Below are 25,189 nucleotides of genomic sequence, written 5' to 3' on the forward strand. Positions count from 1 at the left end.
AATCTCCCTATGGATTTCCTAAATAAACTACTTTATTTAGAAGTTCAACTCCATGTCTCCAGACAACATAATTAGCAGTGTTCCCTTACCTGTGCACTTCTGCTGTAGTTGGGGCAGATAAAGAAATCTCCTCTCCTGAGCTCTCTAACAGTTCACAGGATTTTTCTGTAATTTGGAGAATGCTGCAATTGACTGCCCAATAGAGGGAACTTTGAACTGAAGAGGAGGAGTCCCATCATCTTGGGGCAAAAGATCAACTTTTGAAGGGTTAAATACCCCCCAATCTCCAACTTGGCAGTGACAGACTTTCAGTCTAACCCTAAATTTATTTCTTACTTTAGCAAGATAAGTTTATCTTATTTCTCTGATGTTTCCCCACCCCCTGAACTCTGCCTTGCAAGGAACCTCTGAGTTTCAAGTAAGTACTAAAGGCTGGATTGAGTAAACTTCCAGATTCTGTATTTCCCAAATGTGGGGGCACTGCTTTTTTTTTTTTTTGCACTTCATTGAGACAAGCAGCCCTCTCACACTTTTTAGAGCCTGATCTCAGTCTAGATAAAACCCTTCTAGCTCTGTCTTGAGATTTTACAAACTACCGACTACTGGGGCACCTCCAATATGCTCCCCACCCCCCATGCACTTACCATCTAGCCTGCTAGAGAAATCTGTAGGACTTGAGAGCTTCCTGCTTGTTACCTTCTGGTTGGTCTTAATGAAAGCATTCCCTACTTTAGATGGCAGGTTGATTCTAGCCCTGTTCAGGTATGCTTCAAGTCATGGTGGTTGTACCTGGGTACAGCATTCATAAGAGTGTGCCTGTTAGCCCCACACCCAAGTGCAGTTTTTGTCTCTTCAGACAAACACTGTAACTATGGTATAGAGAGGAGCACTCATCAGTGCAGGGCTTTTACAAGTGTGCTCTTGCAGAAGCTGCACTCCCATCTGAGGCACACCTGAACAGGCTTCATGTTGATGGGCAGTGACTGCTTTTCTTCATGGTGCTTGATGTCACGCATGTAGAATCCAAGGGAAAGAGTTGCTGTATGCAAGGACAAGGTAGTGGAGTGGAATCAGGAATATTAACGGTTTAATGAGATTGATATTATTTACAGAGAGCTAAGTGCAGTCTGCCTTCAGTGCTCTTGCTGCTGGCTGTGTGTTAGCCCCTACACACACACACCCTGCCTCTACTCCAGGACTAGAATACAAGTAACTAAAGGCCCATTCAAAAGCTGTCCTGGATCAAGGAATGGATTAACCAAAAACACCACAGCGCATAGCTATCAGAGCCTCAAATCACTTGAGAGTAATGGGACTTCCTTATTCCTGCTCAAATACTGTGGGTTGGTTGCCGCTCCTGGTCTCTACAGGTATGATCCAGTTGTACCACTCCAAATGTCCTAACTTAGAATGAATTGCTTTAATTAAAATAGATTTTCAGACACCAGACGTAAACAGGATTTTTACATGTTGCAGAGGTCTTGAGGCCCATTTTATGCAAATATGCAAAATGTGGGGCAAGACTATTGTGAAGGGGTAGCAGGCAGATGGCCAAGTGTTCTCAAATGCTCTTCACCCTGGCCCTTAGCCTTTCTCATATGTATGGCTTGCTCATATCACAGCCTTGGTCCCAGAAGTCCCTGTGCACTCCTGCTCCTGCTTCACATTTTAGAACAACTGCCTAAAAAGCAGCCAGCCTCGGATGAGTTTGCCCATCTCTTAGGCAGGTTGGCGGCTTCCTATCTACCAACCAACTAGAGGCTCTGTGCTTCTGAAATTTTCATTGCAAACAGAGATTCACTGCAGGCAGTTTTCTCATTCATGCTAGAGAACTGCACCTGTCAAAATCTCCACCAGTTATCTCATGGTTAAAGGCACAGCTTACAAGACTAAGGGCACATTCCTCCCCACCACCACCAGCTTTTGAAAGGCATTTAATGGAATCCAAATTGTGCAGAACATGTGAGATGTGCTAGGCTAATATTGAAGGAATACATTCTTGGAAATCCACATCCTGGGATGATGGTATCTCCATGGGCCATGCAAAAGCACCATATATATATTTTTAAATAAGACTGGAGAGAGCTTAATTATGCTTGTTACTATGAAGAGAAATATGGATACAGTGATCTGTTTCAGGCTACAAACCTTGCTATACTCTGTTGAGACTACTGCCTGGCAACCTCTTTTGTTTAGGTCTAGTTATCATGTGGTTGTTGCAATGATCTAGTTCAGGGTTTCTTAACTTGGGCCCCCAGATGTTGTTGGACTACAACTCCCAGAATCCCAGCCACAAAGGCCATGTCTGGGGATTCTGGGAGTTGTAGTCCAACAACATGACAGCAGCTTAACCTGCCCAGAGGCCTGAAACCATTTTCAGTCTAACTTGCTTCTGTTAAGTCACTTCTTCAAAGTGACCAAAGAACAGTTTGAACACAGGATTATTATTATTTTGTTTTATTTGCCAGTTTCTAAATGTTCAGCAGAGCAAACTGAAAACCTTTATGTGAAATTAGCTGCTCTCTCTTCCAAGATCCAACCTGCTTATCTTGCCTTCCTCTTTAAGGCAACTTCTTATTTGACAAGAAATTCAGTGTATTGACACTATCACTGAGAAAAAGTTATTATCACCCTTTGGAGGGGGGGGATCATATTAATATTATTCTATGTAAATAACTCTGAGAGCTTTTCAAATAAATAACAATAATGTAGTTAACTGTTTCAGATTTGCCAGTCATGCAAAGCAGTGATGAAAAAGAATTGTGTGCTTTGCCAGAGCCTTCAGAATGTTATATTGATTCTATTACTTGCCTGTCCTTGCCAATTTTCATCATTAATGGATGGTAAGATTAGCAATAACTGAAATACCATGGATTCCCGCAGTATCTCACTACATTAGTATTTTCTCCCCCCTCACATTTCTGGTACATAACTTGCAACAAAGACAGAGCAAGTAAAAACAAAACCACATAAGAAAACTTTAAATCTTCATTTGGTATAGGCAGAAAGACTGTTCTTTGCTTTGTTTTATAAAATGAAAAATAGACCTTCAATAACCGAAAAGCAAACAAAAAAAACAACTTATGCATCCAAACCGCCAAATTCTGTATTGGAAAATACTTTATACAATCAAAGAGCTATCTGTCCATCAAGATGCTGCATGTGGGTGATATCTATTTGATCTTTAAGTTATCAAGTGATAGTTAGAATACAAAATACTACAACATTATTTTCTTGTGCCCTAGGGGGCTTGCTTGTCTGTCTGTTTGTTTTTTGAACGGCATTGTTTTGAAAGTGGGGTTTCAAAAGCATGCAGGAGAGCTGTTCAGTTTTTCAAAAACAACAACTGAGGTAACACAAACACCTTGCAAGAATCTTAGCAGTTCTTTGAATCCCTGCCTACAGACTAAGCCCAAACTAATCAACAGTAAACTGATCGTGTGACTTGTTTATTCTCTTTTGCCTTAATTTTAAGGGTTTTTTTAAAAACCCCACAAAAGACTACAGATCTGAAATGTATGAAAGGATGAAAGCCTTTTTCAGGCTTCCACGGACATTTCCTAACCCGCTTTCTGCATCTCATGTATATGAAATAGTGGAGGAAAATGAAAACATTTCAGAGAGAAAGCATTGGTGCTGGCTTCTCATGGGAAAAGGGAGAGAAGGGAGCCTGAATAACAAAGGCACAAAAGTGAGGGTGGGGGGAGAGATGTTTGAAATCAACTAACATCAGTGCTCCCGTTTTCTGTTTCAAGACGGCTGTGCTCTTTATTACTTGCAGATCAGTTTCCTTTGCAGGTGATGCAGTCCCAACATTACATCACCAGAACAGAAGCCAAGGAGTGTTTCAGTGCCAGGATGACTGAAGCAGAGAGGAATGTATCATCACAGGCCACTGAGAAACTCGCCAGTTCTTTCTTTGCTGGGGGTGATGGGATGGAGAGAGGAGAGCAGGAAGTGTCGCTGGAAGAGTGAAACAAGTTGTTCTGGTCAGAACTAATTTGTCTACTTTGTTTTTCCTATCTCTACAACTGTAGCAAATTTGGTTCAAATCAGTTAAATGGTCCACAAGTTAGCCCACTTGTGCCCCAAACATTCATGCACTCACCATTTTGAATCAGGGTGGATGACATCATCACAAAATATGCCTTTGAGGTGTACCTATGGGTCCCTACACCTATAGCAAATTTGATTCAAATCAGTTAGATGGTCCCCAAGTTAGCCCACTTATGCCTCAAATGTTCATGCATCCATCATCTTGAACTGGGGTGGATTACATCAACACAAACCACACTGTTGAGGTTCCCCTATGTGTCCCTACAACTGTACCAAATTTGGTTCATATCAGTCAAGGCATTGCAAAATTGAGGGGACAGACACAATTCCGGGTGATCTCATAAGCATACTTTCTTTAAGGAAAGTAGGCTAAAAACACTTTTGAAGAAGAAAGATCTGGGGATCCAAGAATTCCCCACTTACATGTAATTATAGCCATGTATGTTAGGAGAGAGTGAAATCAGTGGTGCTAATGAAACCCAGATTTAACAAGCCCATGCTTATTAATGTTCGCCTCTGCATTGGAATAAGTTAATCACTTTTTCTCTATCCTTAGGATCTGGTTGTTGTAGCCAACAAACAAAGTTTCAGGGACACTGAGCTAGAAGACAAATTCCAGCATGAAAAAATGACCAGTGGTTTATCCTAAAAATGCAAGTCTTGTGTAAGAGCTGAAAGTCTAAAGTTTACCCTGGGTTAAGCTACTCCAGCAGTATTTATGCAAGGAGAGAGGAAAGAAGAGGAATCTCTTTGGATTTGGTTTTTAAGGTCTCTGATCTCCCTGACTGCATCCAAGAATTGCAAACCAAAATGCCTCCATGCACACTCTGCCTTAATTCTTCACTCTTCCATGTGGCAAATGTGAGCATGAACCAGAGATATAGTCATTGCATAGAAAAGTGCAATGTTAGATTCCAGACAAGACGGGGATGCTGTTGGCTGGGTGTGTGACTGATCTGGGATATAGGGTTGCCTTCCTCTATAAAGATCAGGCTTGCAGCCTGGGGGTGCACCATGACCTGGGTCTTCTGGAGGCTCAGCTAGCCTGAGTGACAAGGAGCATCTTATCTGGAAAGGTCTGGTCTGGCTATAATTAGAACCATGTTCTGGTTATCTCTAGGATGAACTACTGCAATGCTCTCTAAATGGGGCTGCCCAGGAAAAACATTCAGAAACTTTGGTTGGTATAAAATGTGGCAGCCAGGTTTAACAGAGGGAGAACATCACTCCAATTTTACACAACCTGCGCTAATTGGCAATTTGTTTCCAAGCTCAGTTCAAGGTGCTGGATATGACCTTTAAATCCCTAAATAGTTTGGGACCTCGATACTCCAAGGACCATATTCACCCATATGTGCCTACTCATATGCTGGGTGGTCATGCTGTAGGATTTTTAACTGTGAGCTGCCATTTTTATTTAGCAATTTTTATGATAGTATTTTATTATGTTTGTTTAATTGCTATCTTTGGCAAGCAAAATGAGATATATATGTTTTAAAATAAATGAGAAACCATACACCATATTGTACCTTCTTCTTTGCTACTCATTGTGCACTTAAACCCTAGAGGGAAAATGTGGGATGCTCGTATGTGCATACTTAATAATACAATGAGATAGAGATTCTTATGATTATGTCTTATAGTGGCTATACAGCATGAGAACAGTATACAGGAATAATCTGAAACAAGATCATACTATAAAGGGTTCATTAAGCTGCATATTTACCAACGTCCACATCAGTGAACAACCTAAAGAGCAGATGTTGTATATGCCATCATCTGCCTGTATTGCCCTTCACTGGTTTACTTTTGGCAATCACAATAGTCCCTCTGTAAGAGATTATGCAAGAAAGCTCAGACATCAGAAGTGTGTTAATGTCTACAGGTGGCCCTGGTTATGTGCGGGGGTTCTGTTCTGGCCGACAACCATGGATAACGATGCTGTGGATAATGAAATCTTAAGTTCATTATCTTGTTGTAAACCACCCAGAGACCTAAGTTTTGGGTGGTATAAAAATATGTAAAATATAAATCAATCAATCAATCAATCAATCAATGGGAATTGAGGGGTTAGGTTACAGAGCACAGAAAATGTATTTATCTATCATATTTATATACTGTCTGATAGATAGATAGATAGATAGATATCTCACACACACACACATACATATACAGTGTGTGTGTGTGTGGTGTACAAAATCCAAGTTACAATATAAAACTAAAACATAAAACATTTTCACAGAATAAAAACAATTCCACAGAGTAAAACAATTAAACAGTTTAAAATTAGTTTTAATTAAAAACCTGAGAAAACAGGTGTGTCTTAAGGGTCTTTTAATAAGCAATCAGAGATGGAGAAGCTCTTATTTTGACAGGGAGTGCATTCCAAAGCTCTGGGGCAGCCACTGAGAAGGCCAGGTCCTGAGTTGCTACCAGACACGCTGGTGGCAATGGAGCTCCCCAGATTATCTTAATAGGCAGCAGGGTTCACAACAAAGAAGGTGCTCTCTTAAGTACTCTGGACCTAAGCCATTCAGGGCTTTATAGGTGATGACCAACACTTTGTAATTCACTTGGAAACATATTAGCAACCAGAGCAATTCTTTCAGAATAGGTGTTATATGGTCATGGTTATATGTTATATGGTTAAGATGAGCCCCTTAAAAAAATACAGATTGAATATGAGTTATCCTATTTACCCCAAAGGAAGAGGACCCTGAATTTAAGACAACTCCCCAAATTCTAACATCAAAGAACTTGGGGGAGTGGGGGGACTAGTCTTGGATTGGGGTAAATACAGTATTAAAATGTGTGCTTGGCACAGCAATAATATTTTATTTCAGTAGCTGAAAGTTAAGCCACCTAATGACGCAGCAGGGAAATGACTTGACTAGCAAGCATGAGGTTGCCAGTTCAAATCCTCGCTGGTATGTTTTCCAGACTATGGGAAACACCTATATCGGTCAGCAGCAATACAGGAAGATGCTGAAAGGCATCATCTCATACTGCATGAGAGGACGCAATGGTAAACTCCTCCTATATGCTACCAAAGACAACCACAGAGCTGTGTGGTTGCCAGGAGTCGACACCAATTCGATGGCATACTTTATCTTTAGCTGAAAGTTGTTGCTAACAATGCTTTTCTGCTGGTTCCCAGGAGCCCCCTCATTTGTGTTTGAGTCTCCAGGCTTGGAAATCTCACTCTTGACATGCTCAGGAGCCTCAAAGCATTGTGAATTCTCAATTTATGGCAGATGGGGACAGGTCACAGTGACAGTGGGCCACTTGCCCCTAGATTTAGCTCCTAACAAGCAAATTGGAAAGGGGAGTAGATACACGCCCTCCTATGCTGGGATACCCTAAGCAGACCCCAGAAGTTAACTAAAAGCAGGTTAACTCTCTGCCAAGGTCATTCTGCACTCAGAGAGAACTACCTCCCCATCCTCTCCTTTCACAAAAGGATAGCAGCCAGCGAATGTGCCAGTTAACTCAGCAGGAAGAACACAGATAAGGCTTGTGGAGGTAAATCTTCCCCCTCCCCTCACAAAAGAGGTTGAGTCAGTGACAAAGACCTAAAAGATGCACCCATTAAAAGCACTGTTTGGATTGTTGGACCTTCCCTCCATGCAGATTTCTTCTTCTCACATCTATGCACTGTTTTCATGACAAAAGCCTTGGCACACTTCGGCAATTCCCACATTGTTATACACAGGAAGAGAGATCAGCAAGAATGGAATCCTTGCCAGTTCCACCCAACACACCCATCCAACATGAAAGGTCAATTGGAATGTGCCTCCGGGATATGTTTTTGGGTATAAGAAGTCCCAGTTTCATGATGGTGCTCTTTGCGTACCACTACATGGAGTCACCAGCTGTTGTTTGGGCAATTTACTGTTCGTGGGCCACGCCAGGCTGTGTTCAGTACTTCGTGCCATCCTTTAGATCGGCTTTCTTGCCCAGCCTGATCTGCCCAGTCTTCCTCGCTAACATAGGAAGCTGGTTCCACAGAGGAAGCACCCTCATGGATTAACCTCTACCGACTAATCCCTCCAGCCTTCTTGCACCCGCCTTTGCCTGAGTTGTCCCAGAGGAACGAGGTCCCTTGGTGGTTCCAAGAGCCTTGAGATCCCTTTGTCCAGATCAGGTGATATGAGCATTTGCCCCTCACTGGGCCCAATTCTATCTCTATTCCCCTTGCTTAAATCCATCCACCTCCCTTTCTAAAAAGTCTCTTACTTTCACCTGGGAACTTATATAATTAGGACTTTAAGCTAATAAAACACCTCATTGCAGTTAAATGTATTCTTTATACTAATATTGCTTTTCACTGTACCCCTATTTCTTTCCACTGTACCCCTCCCTACAATAAATACCTTCTTCTGATTTTGAAACTTAGATCTTGTCTCAGTCCGGTCATTTCCTGAGTTCACAACATGGTGCAAATTAAATCTGACGTGAAACTGTCTTTTCCGAACTAATTTCCCCATGCAAACCTAAATATAGATTTAGGGGTGTTCACCGATCACCCTGTTTCATTAACAAAGTTGATATCTGACAGTATTTAGTAAGGTTGTGGGCACGACCATGAGAGGGGTGGGGAGTGTGGGTGGGGGAAGGTCGAGTATAAATGTGCTCCTCTTCAGTGCGCCATGGCACGGCCACACAATCCGCACTGTTCCCTGTAGCACGGATCACTGGAGGCGAGTCCTGGCCCTTAGAAATCCCAAAATGCACTACGGAAGCAGTGCAGTGCATTAGGGGATTCCTCCATGAGTCGGGCACTCTAGGCACCCAGCTCTGTGTGTGCTTGGTCTGTCTGCAGTCCGAACATTCATACGATCCTAGACCTCAGTTAGAGAGCACACTCGCGCCCTCTAACCCAGGTTAAAGGCTGGGTTAAAAACCCAGACTTGCAATGGAGGCAGCCTCAATCCTGGTGCTGCACATGAGCATCCCAACCCAGGTCAGGGTTGGGCTGCTTGTGCGCACAGCCTCAGTAGCTGCAGTGGTATGTAGTAGTTGACAATGGCCAACATCCAGATTAACCCTCTGCTGATGGGCTGGGTTTTTCATTGTAAAGGGTGGTTGTATAATTTTCGGTAATTTTCCTCTTCCTTCTGCAGCTGCCTGTGCCTCCTGAAACCATGCCACTGAGGGTTGGGTAAAAATCAGGGAGATTGTTCTGGGAGTCAGAGGTCGCTGCAAAGGAATTGCCTTTAACCAAAAGGTGCACCCTAAAGACTGATGCAGAGGACTGCTCTTTACATTTTGGTCTACACAACTGATGATTCCAGTGGAACTGTGCATTCTGAACTGGTCTGAACGGGTCAAACATGTTCAAATCATGATGCAGCACATCCTGATTCAAACCACTTTTCAAAGCTATTGTGTGATAAGTGGCAATGTAAACACACGAACCATTCACAAGGCTGATTCATCACAAATCCATGGAGAGAGCCAAGAGAGAAGTTCTGCATGTAAAGATCATTGTACGAGTTGGTTCTAAATGTTTGTGATAGCACAAGAGCTGACAATAGATTTGAGTTAGGTAGGAAGGCTTAGCGACTGGTGGGAACATATGAGAAAACAGTATTTTCAGAAATGTTGAACCTGCTGAAATATGTCATTCCCCCTCAGAATAACTTTTGGAATGCCGAGTTTATTCAGCAAGCTGTCTTGAATGCTCACCTTTCACGTTCCTGCTCCAAGAGGTTGGTAAAGTCATCGCTCTTGTTCATGTAATCTGTATGTTTATGCTTCTCATTTTCCAGCTCATAAACTGTGCGCCGATGGCATTTCTCTGCCAAAAGAAGCTGCTCCAGCATGCGCCGGTAGGTTTCTTTCTGCTTTTCTTCCAGTCTATCCAGCTGGTTTATGGAAATAGAAAATGAGCTCTGTTAAATATGTCACTGGTTGACTTTGATGGAGCTACTAAAAAAGGATACTGTGCGTTGCACAAATGTGACATGGCCACTTTTATTGTTCATAAGCAGCAACTAGTAATAAAACTCCCTCCACCCCTGCTTTCAGTATTTACTTTCAGCCATCAGAGAACAACTACAGAGATGAAGGAGAGTTTAAGGTTTTGAGCACTTCAAACTACTTCTGCAGTTCGGCTTTTGACCTTGATGAGAAATTTGAGGGAGGGGAACACTTATCAGGTGTGCCATTATGGGGCTAAAGTACACAATAGATTACATACATATTACAGCCAACAACCTAGATGGCTTTAAGAGGGGTTTGGATAACTTCATGGAGGAGAGGTCTATCAATGGCTAATAGTTGGAGGGCTATAGGCCATCTCCAGCCTCAAAGGCAGGATGCCTCCTAATACCAGTTGCAGGGGAGTAACAGCAGGAGAGAGGGCATGCCGCCAACTCCTGCCTGTAGGCTTCCAGTGGCATCTGGTGGGCCACTGTGTGAAACAGGATGCTGGACTAGATGGGCCTTGGGCCTGATCCAGCAGGGCTGTTCTTATGTTTCTATGTACTTACATGTGTCATTTGGCCGTACGCTCCTGTTAGTTTTTACGTACATAGCAGCTGCCAGGACAGGGGTGGGCAATCAGGCACTGCAGGGAGGGAGTACTTGCCCTTTTACATCACATTGCAGTCTTGACTAAAATCACCTGAAGCTGCAAGTAGGTTGTTTTCCTCTTGGGGCTAGGAGCAGTGTGTGTGCGTGCGCAATATTTGTTGGGAAATAGTGCACATGGGAAAGGATGAAATGCCCCCTCCACCATGCCTCTGTCCCCAAACCTGATGCCCTCGCCTCTTGGTTGATGTTTATAGATATGCGCTTCTTACAGATATCCATGGCATAACATTTGTCAGCCTTTAAAATTGCTCTTGTTGTTGTGTCAACTCCTGGTGACCACAGAGCCATGTGGTTTTCTTTTCTTTCTTAAACACATTGTTTTAGCCTGGCTTTTAGTAATCCTTGAATGTTTTAAATTGTTTTACTCATGGTTGTTTTGATAGGTTGTTTTACTGTGTTTTATCATATTTATGGTTTGTACTTGTACATATTTATGGTTTGTGAACCGCCTAGACCCTTGGGAGTCAGGTGGTATATAAATAAAATAAAATAAATAAGATATATAATTAAAAAAAATTAAAGCAGGACCAAGTCACATTTAATTGGTCCTCAGATTTCAATATTGGAGTAAAGAGACTTCAGTGTGAAGAAGGGAAGATGATCCCTTCTTTGTTCAAGAGTATATTTCACAACACAACTTAAGAGTATTTGCTATGGCTATTTTTTAAATATCTTGTGATACCTTTACCAAAGTTATCAATGCCTTTCGAACCATCTCACACACCCCTTTAAAGGGAAATAATTCTGCTTTTGGCATGTATAGTACTACGCCCATTTCACTGTTTCTAACAACAGTCATCCCATGATGTAGAACAGGCCTGCTCAACTTAGGGCCCCCCCCAACTGTTTTTGGACTACAACTCCCATAATTCCAGTCACAGTGGCCAATAGCAAGGGATTATGGGAGCCAACATCTGCAGGAGAGCTGATGCTGAGCAGCCCTGATGTAGAATCAATGAGTTAATTATATCTCTATATGCCTATACAGGAGTTCCTGAGGAATGACTGCATGAAAAAGCTTATACTCTCTGGGCCACTGCTTGAACTTGATGACCCTAATGAGTTCTGAACTGTAATCATGAGTCCCTTGAATTACAACATCCGTGGGAACAGATGAGGGTCACAGGAAGAATTTAGAGATTTTCAAACATTTGTTAGGATGAAAATGAACATGTGAGCAACACTATGATGGTCAGCTCCACCCACAACCTATCCTCACCCATTTCATTTGCAAAGAACCCTGAAAAGAGTTGGTACGGATTTTATTTATTTACTGTGTTTAATACATTCATATACCACCTGCTACAAACATCACAAGGCAATTAACAAACAAAAACAGCCAAAAATTTAAAACAAAGATCAAAACATATACAGAAGAAATGTCAGTTAACGAAGATATAGGGACTCCCAGACAAGCCAGTTGATGGTATGTGAACCGTTGCCTTATGGGAATCTATATCAACTGTGCAACAAGGTGTAGAAGGGTGTAGGAGGTCTATTTTTTCTGGTGCAAACTCAATCAGCTTTCTATCACTATACACAGAAGTCACGAAGGTTTGGTCAGTGGTGTGCTATACTGCTCAAAAATATGCATACTAGTACTCTTAATTTCAAATTCTTTAGAGTCCGCTTTTTAGAAACTGAACTCTTAGGAAACGTTTGCACACATAAAATTTGCTCATTGGTAACACCATTGGTAACACAGCTAAACATCATCCAGAAGTATCTATGAATCCAGAAGTATCTATGTATGCTGGTGTTACCACTGTCACATGTGATGTAAGAAAGGGAAGCAAAATCATGGGTAAAGGGATTGCCCTTGCATTCTACAAAGGTACTGTGCATTGATATTTGAAGATGATGAAATGAGAATGGAAATGGAAATAAATTACAAAAACATCCTACATTCCCCAAATTCTTGAAAGGTAGTTACCTCTGAAATGGGCTTCTCATAGACATCTTCCCCAGCTGATTTCTCTTCGGCGAGGATAGCATCTCTGTGCAATATTCTGAGAACATTATCTGGAGCTGCAGATCCATAGTGTGCCTCTAGAACTTCAGGCTTGATTTTCTCTGTCTTCAGCATGTGGATCACATCTTCTCTAGCCTACAAGGTTACATTTCAGTATTATTATTATTACCACCAACTCATTATTACTCAACAGTGATTCAGACAACATGTGGAAAGTAAGGTGGAGGGAACCAGAGATCTCCAGCAAATGCATGCTACCAGCACAAGCAGGTACTTCTAGCAAGGTTCTTTTCATCCAGACCTGGCACTATTGAGTTGCCAATGTCAGGTGACCTCTGATGCCTAACATTCTTCACCCAACTTCATCTCTTGGTTACAGATGTCGAGCAAATCAGGTGGTGAAGGAAAACTGTCATCAATTACCCAACATTTTTAGGTCCAAATGACATGGAAATGGTTGGAAATGCCTATCTGTGCTGGGAGCATGCACACATCAGAAAACTCTGGCTCCCTCCACCTTACTTTCTGCAGGTTGTTTGAATCCGTCAAACAAAATAGCGGCACTCTCTGTTGCTGTGATATTAGGAGCCCAGCCCAGTGCTTTGATGCATAGCCACTGGAGAGCTGGGTTTGCCGTAGTAGATGAAGTCAGGTGGGCAGAAATCTTCCTCAGAAGGAGGAAGGTATGTACAGAAGGAGAACTAAATAAGAAATGACTAGAGATGTAAAAATCTTCCATTTAGAAAGAGGACTGAGGGGTGATATGGCAGGTCTATAAAACTATGAATACAGACATCAAAGGACAGCTAGCATCATCATGCCTTGCTTGTGAGCATTCAGAGAAGTCTGGTCTCCAGACCTTTGGTCTGATCCAGCAAGGCAGCCTGATCCAACACAGCAGTCTCTGAGCCTTGCACAGAGACTTCAACGTTCTGCCACCCCTGGCTTACACAGGACATTGATCGGTCTAATCTAATCAGTCTATCATATTTATTTACCACCTGCTATATCTATCTCTTGGTGGTATACATAATCCAATATACGATATAAAAACAGAATAAAAAACCATTCAAACACTTGCACTGAATAAAAACAATAAAAACAATTTCACAGAATAAAAACAATTAAAACAGCTGTGTCTTGAGGGTCTTTTTAAAAGCAACCAGAGATGGAGGAAATCTTATTTCAGCAGGAAGCGCATTCCAAAGCCCTGGGGCAGCCACAGAGAAGGCCTAGTTCCCAGTTGCCACCAGACAAGCCAGCAGCAAACGTAACCATACCTCCCCGATGATCTTAAAAGGTGGCAGGGTTCATAACAAAGAAGGCACTCTCTTAAGTACCCTAGACCCAAGCCATTCAGGGCTTTATAGATAATAATCAGCACTTTGTATTTCACTCAGAAACATATTGGCAACCAGTGCAGTTCTTTTAAAATGGGTGATATACGGTCCCTTCGGATTGTCCCATAGACCCATCTGTAGCAGTTGCTCTTGATATTAAAAGTGTCAATTTAGCACATTCAGTCCCTTAACCCAGGGATTCTCAAGCCTGCATCTTCAGATGATGTGGGACTAAAAGACGCTCAGCCACAATGACCTCGGCTATTGTGGGTGGAAATGATGGGAGTTGTAGTTTAACATAATCTGAAGACCCACATTTGAAAATATAACCCCATCATGCCTTAACCACAAGCAATCTGGATTAACCACAACCCTACAGTTTTCTGTACTGTGTTGAAGCAAAACCTCATTGGTTAAATTGCCCACTCTAAGAAGCCCATCTCTTTACTTTTCTTTTTTCATTCTTGATTTTTAGCTGCCAACAACTGTGTTTCCCAGCTAACTGAAAGACTGTGTAAGATAATCATTTGTGCTTTGTGATTTTAAAAATGTACTGTCGTTTCAAAAATGCAATGAGTATCACCCAAACAATTACAGAGGAGCCGGATAACATTAAAGACAAATAACATCATTCATAAGTAACGTCTTCCATTATGTCACTGGGTGTTTAGTGAGATGATTAACTTCCCCTAACCTCCCCAGTATGCAGCTAGGAGTACAGAAGTATAACCACCACGAAACAGAGGATCAAAGTTTATTAAGTCCATATTTTTCATTCTGATTATTCTACAAAAGTAGCTGTCAAGCCCTGGAACTAAGAACTCTTTATAGCTTGGTTAGTTTATTAATAGTGCAACAGCTGTTGCGTACCAGGATCAGAAATAAGATAAGGTCATCTGTCCCCCATGCAGTGTTGTGGTCATACCAGTGGCACATTTTCTAAATTCCAAAGCACTTGGTAAACTTTTCACACTGTCCTAACAAAGCACCTAAGCAAAACCTCATGTGATGGGTCCCTAATGGGATTCAGGTGACTGTTCTCGGACAGCCACCAGTGCTGCCAGGGACATGCTACTTGTGATCTCAGAGGCAAACAGAGATGCTCTCTTCAGTTACTGGAGACTGACGCTAGTCAAACGGGATGTCTTTCATTCAGTTCTATAACTCATGTTGCTTTAGAGACATTAGGGACACAGAGAAATTATAAGGAAGCAGATTTGGGCTAGGAATTAGGAAGAATTTCCCAATGGTAAGAGCAGTCCCACAGTGGAAAAATCTGTAACGTGTGTGTGTGGGGGCGCTCCTCCTCGGGTAATTTTCAAACAAAGGCTGGACAGCCATTTGTCAGGGATGCTGTCACCATTTCCTGCACTATGCAGGAAACTGGCCACCAAAGTCTCTTCCCACTCTAAAATTCTACCACATTACTAAAAGATAAAATGGTCATTTGGAGATCAACCAAGTCTCCCAAATAATTTTCATAACCATATCCCTAACTACCATATTTTCCTCTTTGGTTCAAGCTGTTTTTTTTGTTTTTTTTTAAACCCTTAATTGTCAGCATCTCAAAGATGTACACGAGCTTACATAAGCTAACAAAATGGCCACCTGTTGTGCAACCATGGGAGAGTGGAAGAAGGGCTGTGTCCTTGCAGAAGCTGCAGCATATTTGCAGCAAAGGCTTGTCCCACAGTGGGGAAGTAATTTTTGCTTCTCTCCACCCTCCAAAAGACCATTTCACTTGCAGAAATATGTCCCTGAGGGCTTCATGACCCTCAGGGACATATTTTTACAAGCAAAAGGGACTTTTGGAAGGGGGGAAGAAGTAAAAAATGTTTTCCCCACCCTGCTTTGTTCAGATACAGCTGGAGAACAAGCCATTAGGCATACTATGACCTCTACCAGGATGCAGCCCTTCTTCTTCTCTCCTATGGCTGCACAACACATGGGCCAGTGTACTTGTCAGTCTCATGTGGTGTGAGAAATTGCTACATTCTAGGACCTCATATTACACCTAAATCAGAGGGCCACTGTCTGCTCTGTGTAACAGAACAAGATTGTTGTTTTCATTTTGAAAAAGCTCTGCTTCTTTGGATCAACTCATTAAAGGTAAAGTGTGCTGTCAAGTTGATTTCGATGCCTGGTGGTTGTCTTTGGTAGAATATAGGAGGGGTTTACCATTGCCTCCTCCCACGCAGTATGAGATGATGCCTTTCACTGTCTTCCTATATCGCTGCTGCCTGATATAGGTGTTTCTCATAGTCTGGGAAACATACCAGCGAGGATTCGAACCGGCAACCTTCTGCTTGTTAGTCAAGCATTTCCCCACTGAGCCTGTTATTATTTCATGAGTAGCAAAATGATACACTTGTGCAGCTTTCGTGGATAATCTGAAATTGCTATGTGTCCAGAAGGAACTCACACCTGTCACACTTATCTGCATCCTTGGTCCCAGCACATGGGTGCTAAAACATGACAGCTGGGATTGTCAAAAGTACTTTTAACCCTATCCTTGCAGAATGAGACTCTCAATAATCATGAGCCTGCAGCGGCCCCAGCATGGAGCATCCCCATGCCAGAACTCTGCACAGCAGGTTGCCCACTATTTTTTCTTCCAATTCACTCCTCAGGCTCCATCACAGTTTTTAGAAAGCTGGTTAAATCTTGGCTTTTTATCCAGGCCTCTACATGATTGTTTTATTGCTGCTTCTGTGTGTTTTTATCCGTGTATAGTTTTCTGTATTTGTATATTATATATTTTAATATCAGATTGTTTTTATACTTTTAGCTAAATACTTTTAACTCCTTTTTATTATGTGTTTTAACTTTTGTAAACTGCCTTGAGATTGTTTATAATGAAAGGCAGTATATAAATCTAACAATAAAATAAAATAAAAAATTTGGGGTATTGATATTTCCACCTTCTCAAACACTGGTACCACACATTCAGGAGAGTTGGCATCAATATGTGAATTACACAGTACTCCAATGGTAATTATGCATGCACCCTGCACATACAATAGGTGTGTGTGTGACTAGGTGTATACACGTGTGTATGTGCATGCACACCAACCACTTCCCATTCAAAGCTGCTGTTGTGCATGGATCCAGTAGAACCAATGCTCATGATCATTCCCCATTCAGAAACCAGTTACCTATAGTGACTGAATTTGACCTAGCTAATGCTCACCATGCTCCTCATTCAAAGGGGAGACTAATCAGCTATTGTGCACCACTCTTGCCTATCTAGTGCTCTTCCATTCTACATTTAAAACACAGCCCTCCCCTAACACTTTTCCATTGTTTTAGCTATTGTGAATCAAGCTGGGCCTTTTCCCATGGATCGGCAAAAATCGCCACAAGCCCGTTGCTTATGTGGAGCACTGGGTTGAAGAGCCCAGTTATGACCCTGCTGGACCTATTATGTGAATGGAGTACTCTGTTATATAACGGTTGTTAATGTCTGCTTCCCTTGAAGCTGCTAATCAAATCTGATGTCAGAGGCAGGATACTGGGCTAGGCAGACCAGTGATCTAAATGAGTGAGCCTGCTATATTCTTCTCTCTGTGTGCAACTTTGTATAAAATGTGGGGCTGAGTGCTCCAGTGGGGCTGAGCGCTCCCCACCCCCACCCCCACCCCTGTGGCACTTAGGAAACAAAATGGGGAGGTGACAGTGGCAGTGATGCAGAGGAGTCGCACTTTGTTATTTCTTCCATCAAGCTTTGAAATAGATCAAATGAGCGCTGGAAGACATCTGTCTGTTCTTTCCTGCCCACACAGCTTTTGGTTCTGCTTTATTGCCAGAGAGCTGCATGGATGATGTCACCTTTATCTGAAGAGAACAGGCCACCAGAGCCTTTCACTGACATAATTCATTATCTGTAGTCTGGCCCAGGGACAGCAAATTCCCATGACAAGGAATTAACTCTACTCTGCTTGATGTTTTCAGACTTTTAAAGGGTTGAAAGATATCACTTCTGGTTTCGTTGACACTGAATAGGAGCTTTGTTCTGTATTACCGCACCAAAACGAAGGTTGCTGCAACCGAGGGTTTCCTGATCTTTGGCAGTACAAGAAGCACCCTGGAAAGGTCACTGTCAATTGTGTACACAAATCCAAGCATGTTGAGATATGTCTTACATGGAATTAAGGTATCACAATTTAGGGCATCACAATATTATCCATCACAATGTTATCCTCCAGCTGACTTGGAAGTTGTTGTAGACAATTATTATAAATGCGCACATAGCCAAATTTCGCCATCTGTAGTTAGTGGACCTATTTTTACAACCCAGGCACTTGTAGTTAAAGAGTTAACTCAGCTTACTGGGCCAAGCATGCTGCCACGCACTGTGACATGAGGACTCATGCTGTACCGACGTACATGCACATAGGAACACAGGAACATAGGAAGCTGCCATATACTGAGTCAGACCATTGGTCTATCTAGCTCAGTACTGTCTTCACAGAATGGCAGCAGCTTCTCCAGGGTTGCAGGCAGGAATCTCTCTCAGCCTATCTTGGAGAAGCCAGGGAGGGAACTTAAAATATTCTGGTCTTCCCAGAGCAGCTCCATCCCCTGAGGTGGAATATTTTACAGTGCTCACACTTCTAGTTTCCCATTCATATGCAACCAGGGCAGACCCTGCTTAGCTAAGGGGACAAGTCATGCTTGCTACCACAAGACCAGCTCTCCTCTCCCAATGCTCTCATATGCATGTGGACTCAAAAATCTGGGGCAAGGAGCCAAGGATTTGTCCTGCCAAAGGCTATGATATGGAGTCTGCAGATAATGTTGCATCAATGATGTGGCTAAATAGCCTTGGCTTGCTACAGAGCTCACTGCACAAATGTCCACAGTGTTGTTCTAAGCAGCAGTTTGGATAACAGGACCAAATTGTAGCTTGTGAGGACAAGCAGTTCCTCACAGGGGCTCAGAGACAAGCAGGAACATTTAAAAATCAACTGAGTTTGGGTGCACCGTGATTCCATTAAATATGGAAACTGATTTGTCCCAAACTGTTGCTTTTTTCATTTGCAAAAGTTCTTTTGGTATCTTAAAGGAATGGCACCTGAAAGTGATATCCTTATGCAATGTTTTATCAGAATGCTAACTGTATCATTAAATGTTCCAACATTTGGCATGATTTGTCACTCAAAGTTAGTGAAACCACAGCAGACCTAGAAACAGACATAGCAGCAAGCAGTGTAGGAATGCCTCACAGTGATCAGTAGGTGGAGCCTTTAACCCAGACACACACAAAACCAGGAAAGCGTCTAATCTTTTGGAATCTCGCAAGCATATTAGGTGTTTTGTATTTGTTTTCATTTAAATGATTTTTGACACACACTGTGTTAAATCGCCACTCTGTGAATGATCATCCCGGTTCAGTCTTTACTCGAGTGATAGTACAGTGGACTGTGTAGTTCAGTAGTGAAGCAGCCTGGAGAACATGACGATTAATGTAAGTGTACAAGCCAGTTATGCCCTCGCCACTTGTGAATAAAGAGGGGGAAATTGTGCCTCTCATGCAGTGCGGCCTGTTCCTGAATGGAAGAGCAGAAGGCACGAATCCATTCAGTGCTTTGAGGGTGATGAGGATATCGACAGTGCAAAAACACAGGAGCCCTATTCAGACATGGTGTGCGTCCAGGTGTCTGTAGACATCTACATGTTTTTGTGTGAATGACTGTACCTGTTCACAGCCCCAGAACAATATCCCTCCAGTGGCTGCTGCTTGTGTCTCCCTTGTGTTTCTTTCCAGATTTATAGACCTCTATCATGCGGGGAGACATGATAGAGGTCTATAAAATCATGCATGGTGTGGAGAAAGTGGATAGAGAGAAATTCTTCTCCCTCTTACATAACACTAGAATGAGGAGTCATCCCATGAAACTGATTGCCAGGAAATCTAGGACCGACAAACGGAAGTACTTTTTCACACAATGCATAATCGGCTTGTGGTATTCTCTGCAACAAGATGTGGTGACAGCCAACAACCTGGATGGCAAGGAGCGCATTCCAAAGCCTTGTGGCAGCAATGAAGAAGGCCCGTATCTGAGTAGCTGCCAGATGAGCCGGTGGCAACTGCAGATGAACTTCTTCTGATGATCTCAATGGGAGGTGTGGTTCATAGCAAAGAAGATGTTCTCTTAAATACCCAGGGCCCAAGCTGTTTAGGGCTTTATAGGTTATAACCAAGACTCTAAGGCTATTCACATGATGGGAGAAAATCGGGCTAGCAGAGGCTAGCCCAATTTTCTCCCATCGTGAGAACCACTGGGCTCAGCTGCAAGCCTGGTGGTTCTTAAGCAGGTAACCCGCTTAATTGCTCCTGCCTTAAGCCCATGTTAGCGGAGCGAGTGCTCCGCTAAACTGGGCTTTCCGATCATGAGTTGCCGTGGCGCAGCTCCGTGCTGTGGCAACTCACAAGTAGACCCCAAATCGGGAGGCTGAAAAGCAGACTCCCGGCTTGGGGTTCTCTCCAGCATGCCCTGCGCACTCGCACAGGGTATGCTGGAGCTTCCGGGGGCCGCGCGGCCCCCATTCCTCCCAGCCCCTGCCGGCTCCATAACGGAGCCAGCAGTTGTGTGGGCAGCCGCTTCAGCTGCCCGGAGCAGACTGCCTGCTCATGTGTGCAGAGAGTGGGCTAAGCTGATCGTGCAAAATACCTCTTTGTATTTTGCCTGGAAACCTACTGGTAGCCAGTGTAGTTCTTTCAGTGCAGGAGTAATATGGTCTCCTCAAGATGACCCAGAGACTAACCTGGCTGCCGCATTCTGGACCAACTGCAGTTTCTAGACTACATACAAAGGCAGCCCCACATAGAGTACACTGCAGTAGTCAAGTCTGGAGGTGACCTGCAGATTTACTACTATTCTGGGGTCATTTATCTCAAGAAATGGGCACAGCTGGCATATCAGCTGAAGATGATAAAAGGCACCTCTGGCCACTGCCTCAGCCTAGGACACCACTGAGAGGTTTGTGTCCAGAACCACCCCCAGACTGTGTACTATACTCTGTAAAAGATGATTTAAAAAAACACAAAAAAACCACCCCATTATTTATTATTATTTATTCATTCGATTTCTATACCGCCCTTCCAAAAATGGCTCAGGGCGGTTCACACAGAGAAATAACAAATAAATAAGATAAACAAAATGGATCCCTGTCCCCAAAGGGTTCACAATCTAAAAAGAAATGTAAGACAGACACCAGCAACAGTCATTGGAAGTACTGTGCTGGGGGTGGATAGGGCCAGTTATTCTCCCCCTGCTAAATAAAGAGAATCACCACATTAAAAGGTGCCTCTTTGCCAAGTTAGCAGGGGTCTCCAAATGGTCACAGGACAATCTATTGTCTACGCTAAGTAAAACATCCATAGCTGAACACACTAGTAGACTGGGGAAGCAATTAAACGTCAGATCAGGAATCCCCAAATGTCAATATAATGGCTGACATTCACTTAAACAACTAGCAACATGGTATGTAATGTTATGGACATATTCCATGAAACCTTCCCCCAGGTTCTCCAAACCAGGCTTGGGCTCCGTTCTGAGCCAGAAGGCGAGCACTGCTGCTACAACTGCTCTTGCTTCACCACTCCTTTGCTGCTACCTCACCTTCCCTTATTGCACCAGCCTTGCCTCACTCCCAGAACCTTGCCCCCTTTGACTAAACAGCTTCAGGAGATCACACTTGACCATTTTCCTACACCCTCCATGACCATAGTCTTAGGGAAACAGGGAAAAACCCAACTTGCTATGTGCATTATTGTGGGTCAGTCCGTTCCTCCATATCAGACATAATGTTAGTCATGCCACTGGCTGTGGTATGCTTGCTTGTGTGTAAAAGTGAACACCTGGATTCGCTTGAGGGGGGAGCTTCCATTAGCTCTGACATTTCCCACGTCTAAAGAAACTAAGAGCAACAGTATAGAAAATCAATTGAAATAAATATCAGAAATCAATGGTTCCTTGCAGAGCACTGTGCTGAATAATTAAAATCTGGTTGTGCTTTTTATAGGAGAAGAGCAGTGGGGAAGGTAAAAATGTGTAGGTGTGTAGCCTCCTGTTTCCTTTCAATATCCCGATTGGGAAATCTGGCAATGCAGATGGCTGATGGCTCCCGTTTGGAAACCAGAGTTGGAACATTTTTGTGCCAGCACAAACATACATATTCTCAGCCCTTAGCTAGTGCATCAGTGATTGGATTCGTCATTTCCTGGAACAGCCCAGCAGCTGATTTTTGGTAACCTGAGAAGTCACTGATAACACTCATAATTAATGATAGTGACAACAGGAAACCACAGTGTTTTTCTTAGTATTTTCAATAGATTACATTTATTTTTATGGTTGCCCCCCTTCCACTTTTGGGGCACACCAGGATGGCTGCTAAAAATAGCCTCAAAGCATCCCCCTGTCCAATCAACTCCTGGACTGGAACAAATCTATCATAATTCAGCTAATTTTCACATTAAGGCTGCTTTGCATTGAAATACGCTTCTCTATGCTCAGAAGACCAATTAATCTGGGCAATCCCACAGATTAGGGAAAAGGGTCTTTCCAGATTATGTTTCCCCAGGACAGACGTGTCATAGTGACTGAAGCAGACATAAAGGGTTGCCCAAGCTGGTGCTCCTGTTTTGGAGAAACGGTTGTTTGAATGGCATCCATACTTCTTTGCTCTTCCTGCCTGCTCTCCAACTAGCATTATCCTTAGAGGTTCTTTGAGATAGGGAAGATAGCTGTGTTAGTGTAGGCACCTTTTGGATGGGGCCTATATGGGTAAGCAGGGCAGCAAGGATGGCTCTGGAGGGGCATGGGGGCAAGCACTCCCCCCCCCCACAACTGACTGGTTGGTGTGCCGCTGCCTGATGCCTCAGGCGCGCCCCCCCCCATCCAAGTGGAGACAAATGACCCCCTCTGGACAACCAACTGTGCTCAGCACTAGCATGGCTACTGAGATAGTCATAGGAAGGAGCCCGCCCAAGAAGCTTCCAGAGACAAAGGCGTCTGGTTTAAGCTCCTTGACTCAAAAAACGGAGCAAGCCACGAAGTAAAATAGACTACATACAGTGATTGAAAAGAAAAACAACAAATCATATGTTGCAGGGCATTAGCTCATTGTAACTGCTGGGAATAGATCACTGCTGGAATCTTCACCCTGGCTTGTTGTTTCACCCTTGGCTTTCCTTCATCTTGTCTCAGGCCAGACTCCTTGGCTTGCCCACTCCAGTGCATGCAACCTCATGGAATCAGCAGTTTCAAAACTCATTTGAGGAGCTACAGGGGTGTTGTTTTTTTGGTGTGTTTTTTTTTAAAGCCCAGTGGATTAATTATTTCAATAGCTCCTTCCATCTGTGAATATGAACAAATACAGAGAGTAGGTCCACAATGAGTTTCACTGCACTTTTGTTGAGCAGGCAGTTACTTGCTGACTGGGCCCTCTTCTATCTGTGTAATACTGTCTTGTACAATGGGAATGTTTCTTTCCTAGCTAGTGGATTTGGGATGCTGCTAGGAGACAGATGGCATCATTAGAGCCAAACTACATGTTATGGCAAGCATGTGCTTGTCAATCACATTCTTGAACCTCACTCCCCACTCAAATAGCAGCCACAGGTCAGGGTCAATTTGTCTACGATCCAGATTTGGATACCATAGCGCTTTCCAGATTAGACCTTGCAATGGGGTCACAACGTATTTTGGAAGTGGGCTTCCACACTTCCTGCATTGTGACACTGCAGCCCCTATGTGGACAGCAGGGTGCTGTTCATATGTCTAATGCCTTGTTTCAAATTTAATCGCTGCGATACAGAGCTAGGACATCGAATATCCAGCGTAAGTAAGTTGCTGGTTTTTTGGGTTGTTAGTTTCCATGAGACTGCTCCCCCTGCTGTTTATGTTTCTAAAGTGACTTGCCTGAATGGAGGCATTTTGCTGCTGTTGAGCAGCTAGTTTGGAAAGTGCCCATGTGGGAAAAGTCTTTTTATTAAGCCTTTTATTATGTTTCAGGCTCAATTTGTTTAATTTATTTATTTAGCATATTTTTATACTGCCCACAACTTGCGTCTTTGGGAGGTTTACAGTTAAAATTGGCATCTTCAGGTGGGGTTGGGAAAATCCCTGTCTGAAAGCCTGGACAACCTGCAATTCAGACAACACTGTGCAGACAACCCTGAGTGAGATGGACCTCTGGTCTGCCTCAGTATAAAGCAGCTTTCTCTGTCCCTGTTTTAATTTCTAGGGATGGGGCTGTAGCTCTGTGGTTGAGCATCTGCTTTGCATACAGAAGGTCCTGAGTTCAGGATATGGAATGGGTAACTTTAAAAATGTAAGGTATGTGCCAAATCAAAGTTTATATCACCCACTAAGGAATATGCAGAAATTACGTAGCACCTCATCACTATTTCAAAAACAAAGGGAGAGAGAATTTCTGGTATACCTGTAGTTCTCCTTCCATTATACTGAGGAGCCGGATCAGGTCTTCTTTGGAAAGCTCTATGGATTTCTTGCCTTTCCGCTCACTGGGACCTGCCATTTTGCTGTGGGGTTTGACAGTTCCTGTGCCCTCGTCTTCTTTTCGATTAGATTTGTTTTTTTTCTTTGCATCTTCTTGAAGGTTTTGGCTTTCTGTGATGTTGATCATGGGTTTTGACCTGGAGAAATGCCCATTAGATGAGCTTTCTCCACCTTGATTTCGGGATCTCATCCTGACCTAAAAAAGAAATATATATTTTAATGATATAATGGATATTTTCATTTTAAAAATTTAACAACTGGTGGCAAAACATTTAGTTATTAAAATATTTTACCATGCCTTTCTATCAATACAGGACCCTCTAGGCTGCTAACAATCAATCAATCAGTCAGTCCAATACAACCACTTTGATCAAAAACCAATACAAACACTTTGATCAAAATAAAACAGCATTCAGCACAATTCAGCAGAAGATACTACAGTCATCGCTCGCTAACCTCTAGGGTTCTGTTCTGGCAAAACGTCACCATTGGCAAATTTGTGGTTGGCGAGGCATTAAAGTCTAGAGAAAACAGGGGGTTTGGGGAACCATGACCACAAAAAGACCTAAAAATGAAGGGGGAAAACCACCAAAAAAATATCACCAAGAGTCACCAAGGAGATTGATTGAATATCACCAAGAGTCACCAAGGAGATTGAACAGATCGAACCTCTGGAGAAAAATTAACACACATACCCC

General features: G+C 42.9%; 1 protein-coding gene across 5 annotated transcripts in view; it reads right to left on the reverse strand.

Annotated features, from left to right (window-relative positions):
- Positions 1-25,189, reverse strand: part of FILIP1 (filamin A interacting protein 1) — a 129,978-nt gene that overhangs the window by 38,339 nt on the left and 66,450 nt on the right. For 4 of the 5 annotated variants that reach the window (XM_053286920.1, XM_053286919.1, XM_053286922.1 and 1 more), the window contains 3 exons: positions 24,415-24,687; positions 12,587-12,760; positions 9,745-9,923 (listed from right to left, as the gene is read on the reverse strand). In XM_053286920.1, coding sequence (XP_053142895.1) covers positions 9,745-9,923; positions 12,587-12,760; positions 24,415-24,681 — 620 coding nt within the window. In that variant the 5' untranslated portion in view covers positions 24,682-24,687. Of the gene's footprint in view, positions 1-89; positions 191-9,744; positions 9,924-12,586; positions 12,761-24,414; positions 24,688-25,189 lie in introns of those variants that run through there. The other variant, XM_053286926.1, reaches the window with a different exon arrangement.

The sequence above is a fragment of the Hemicordylus capensis genome, chromosome 1, assembly GCF_027244095.1.
Source record: "Hemicordylus capensis ecotype Gifberg chromosome 1, rHemCap1.1.pri, whole genome shotgun sequence".
In the NCBI taxonomy this organism is placed as follows: Eukaryota; Metazoa; Chordata; class Lepidosauria; order Squamata; family Cordylidae; genus Hemicordylus; species Hemicordylus capensis.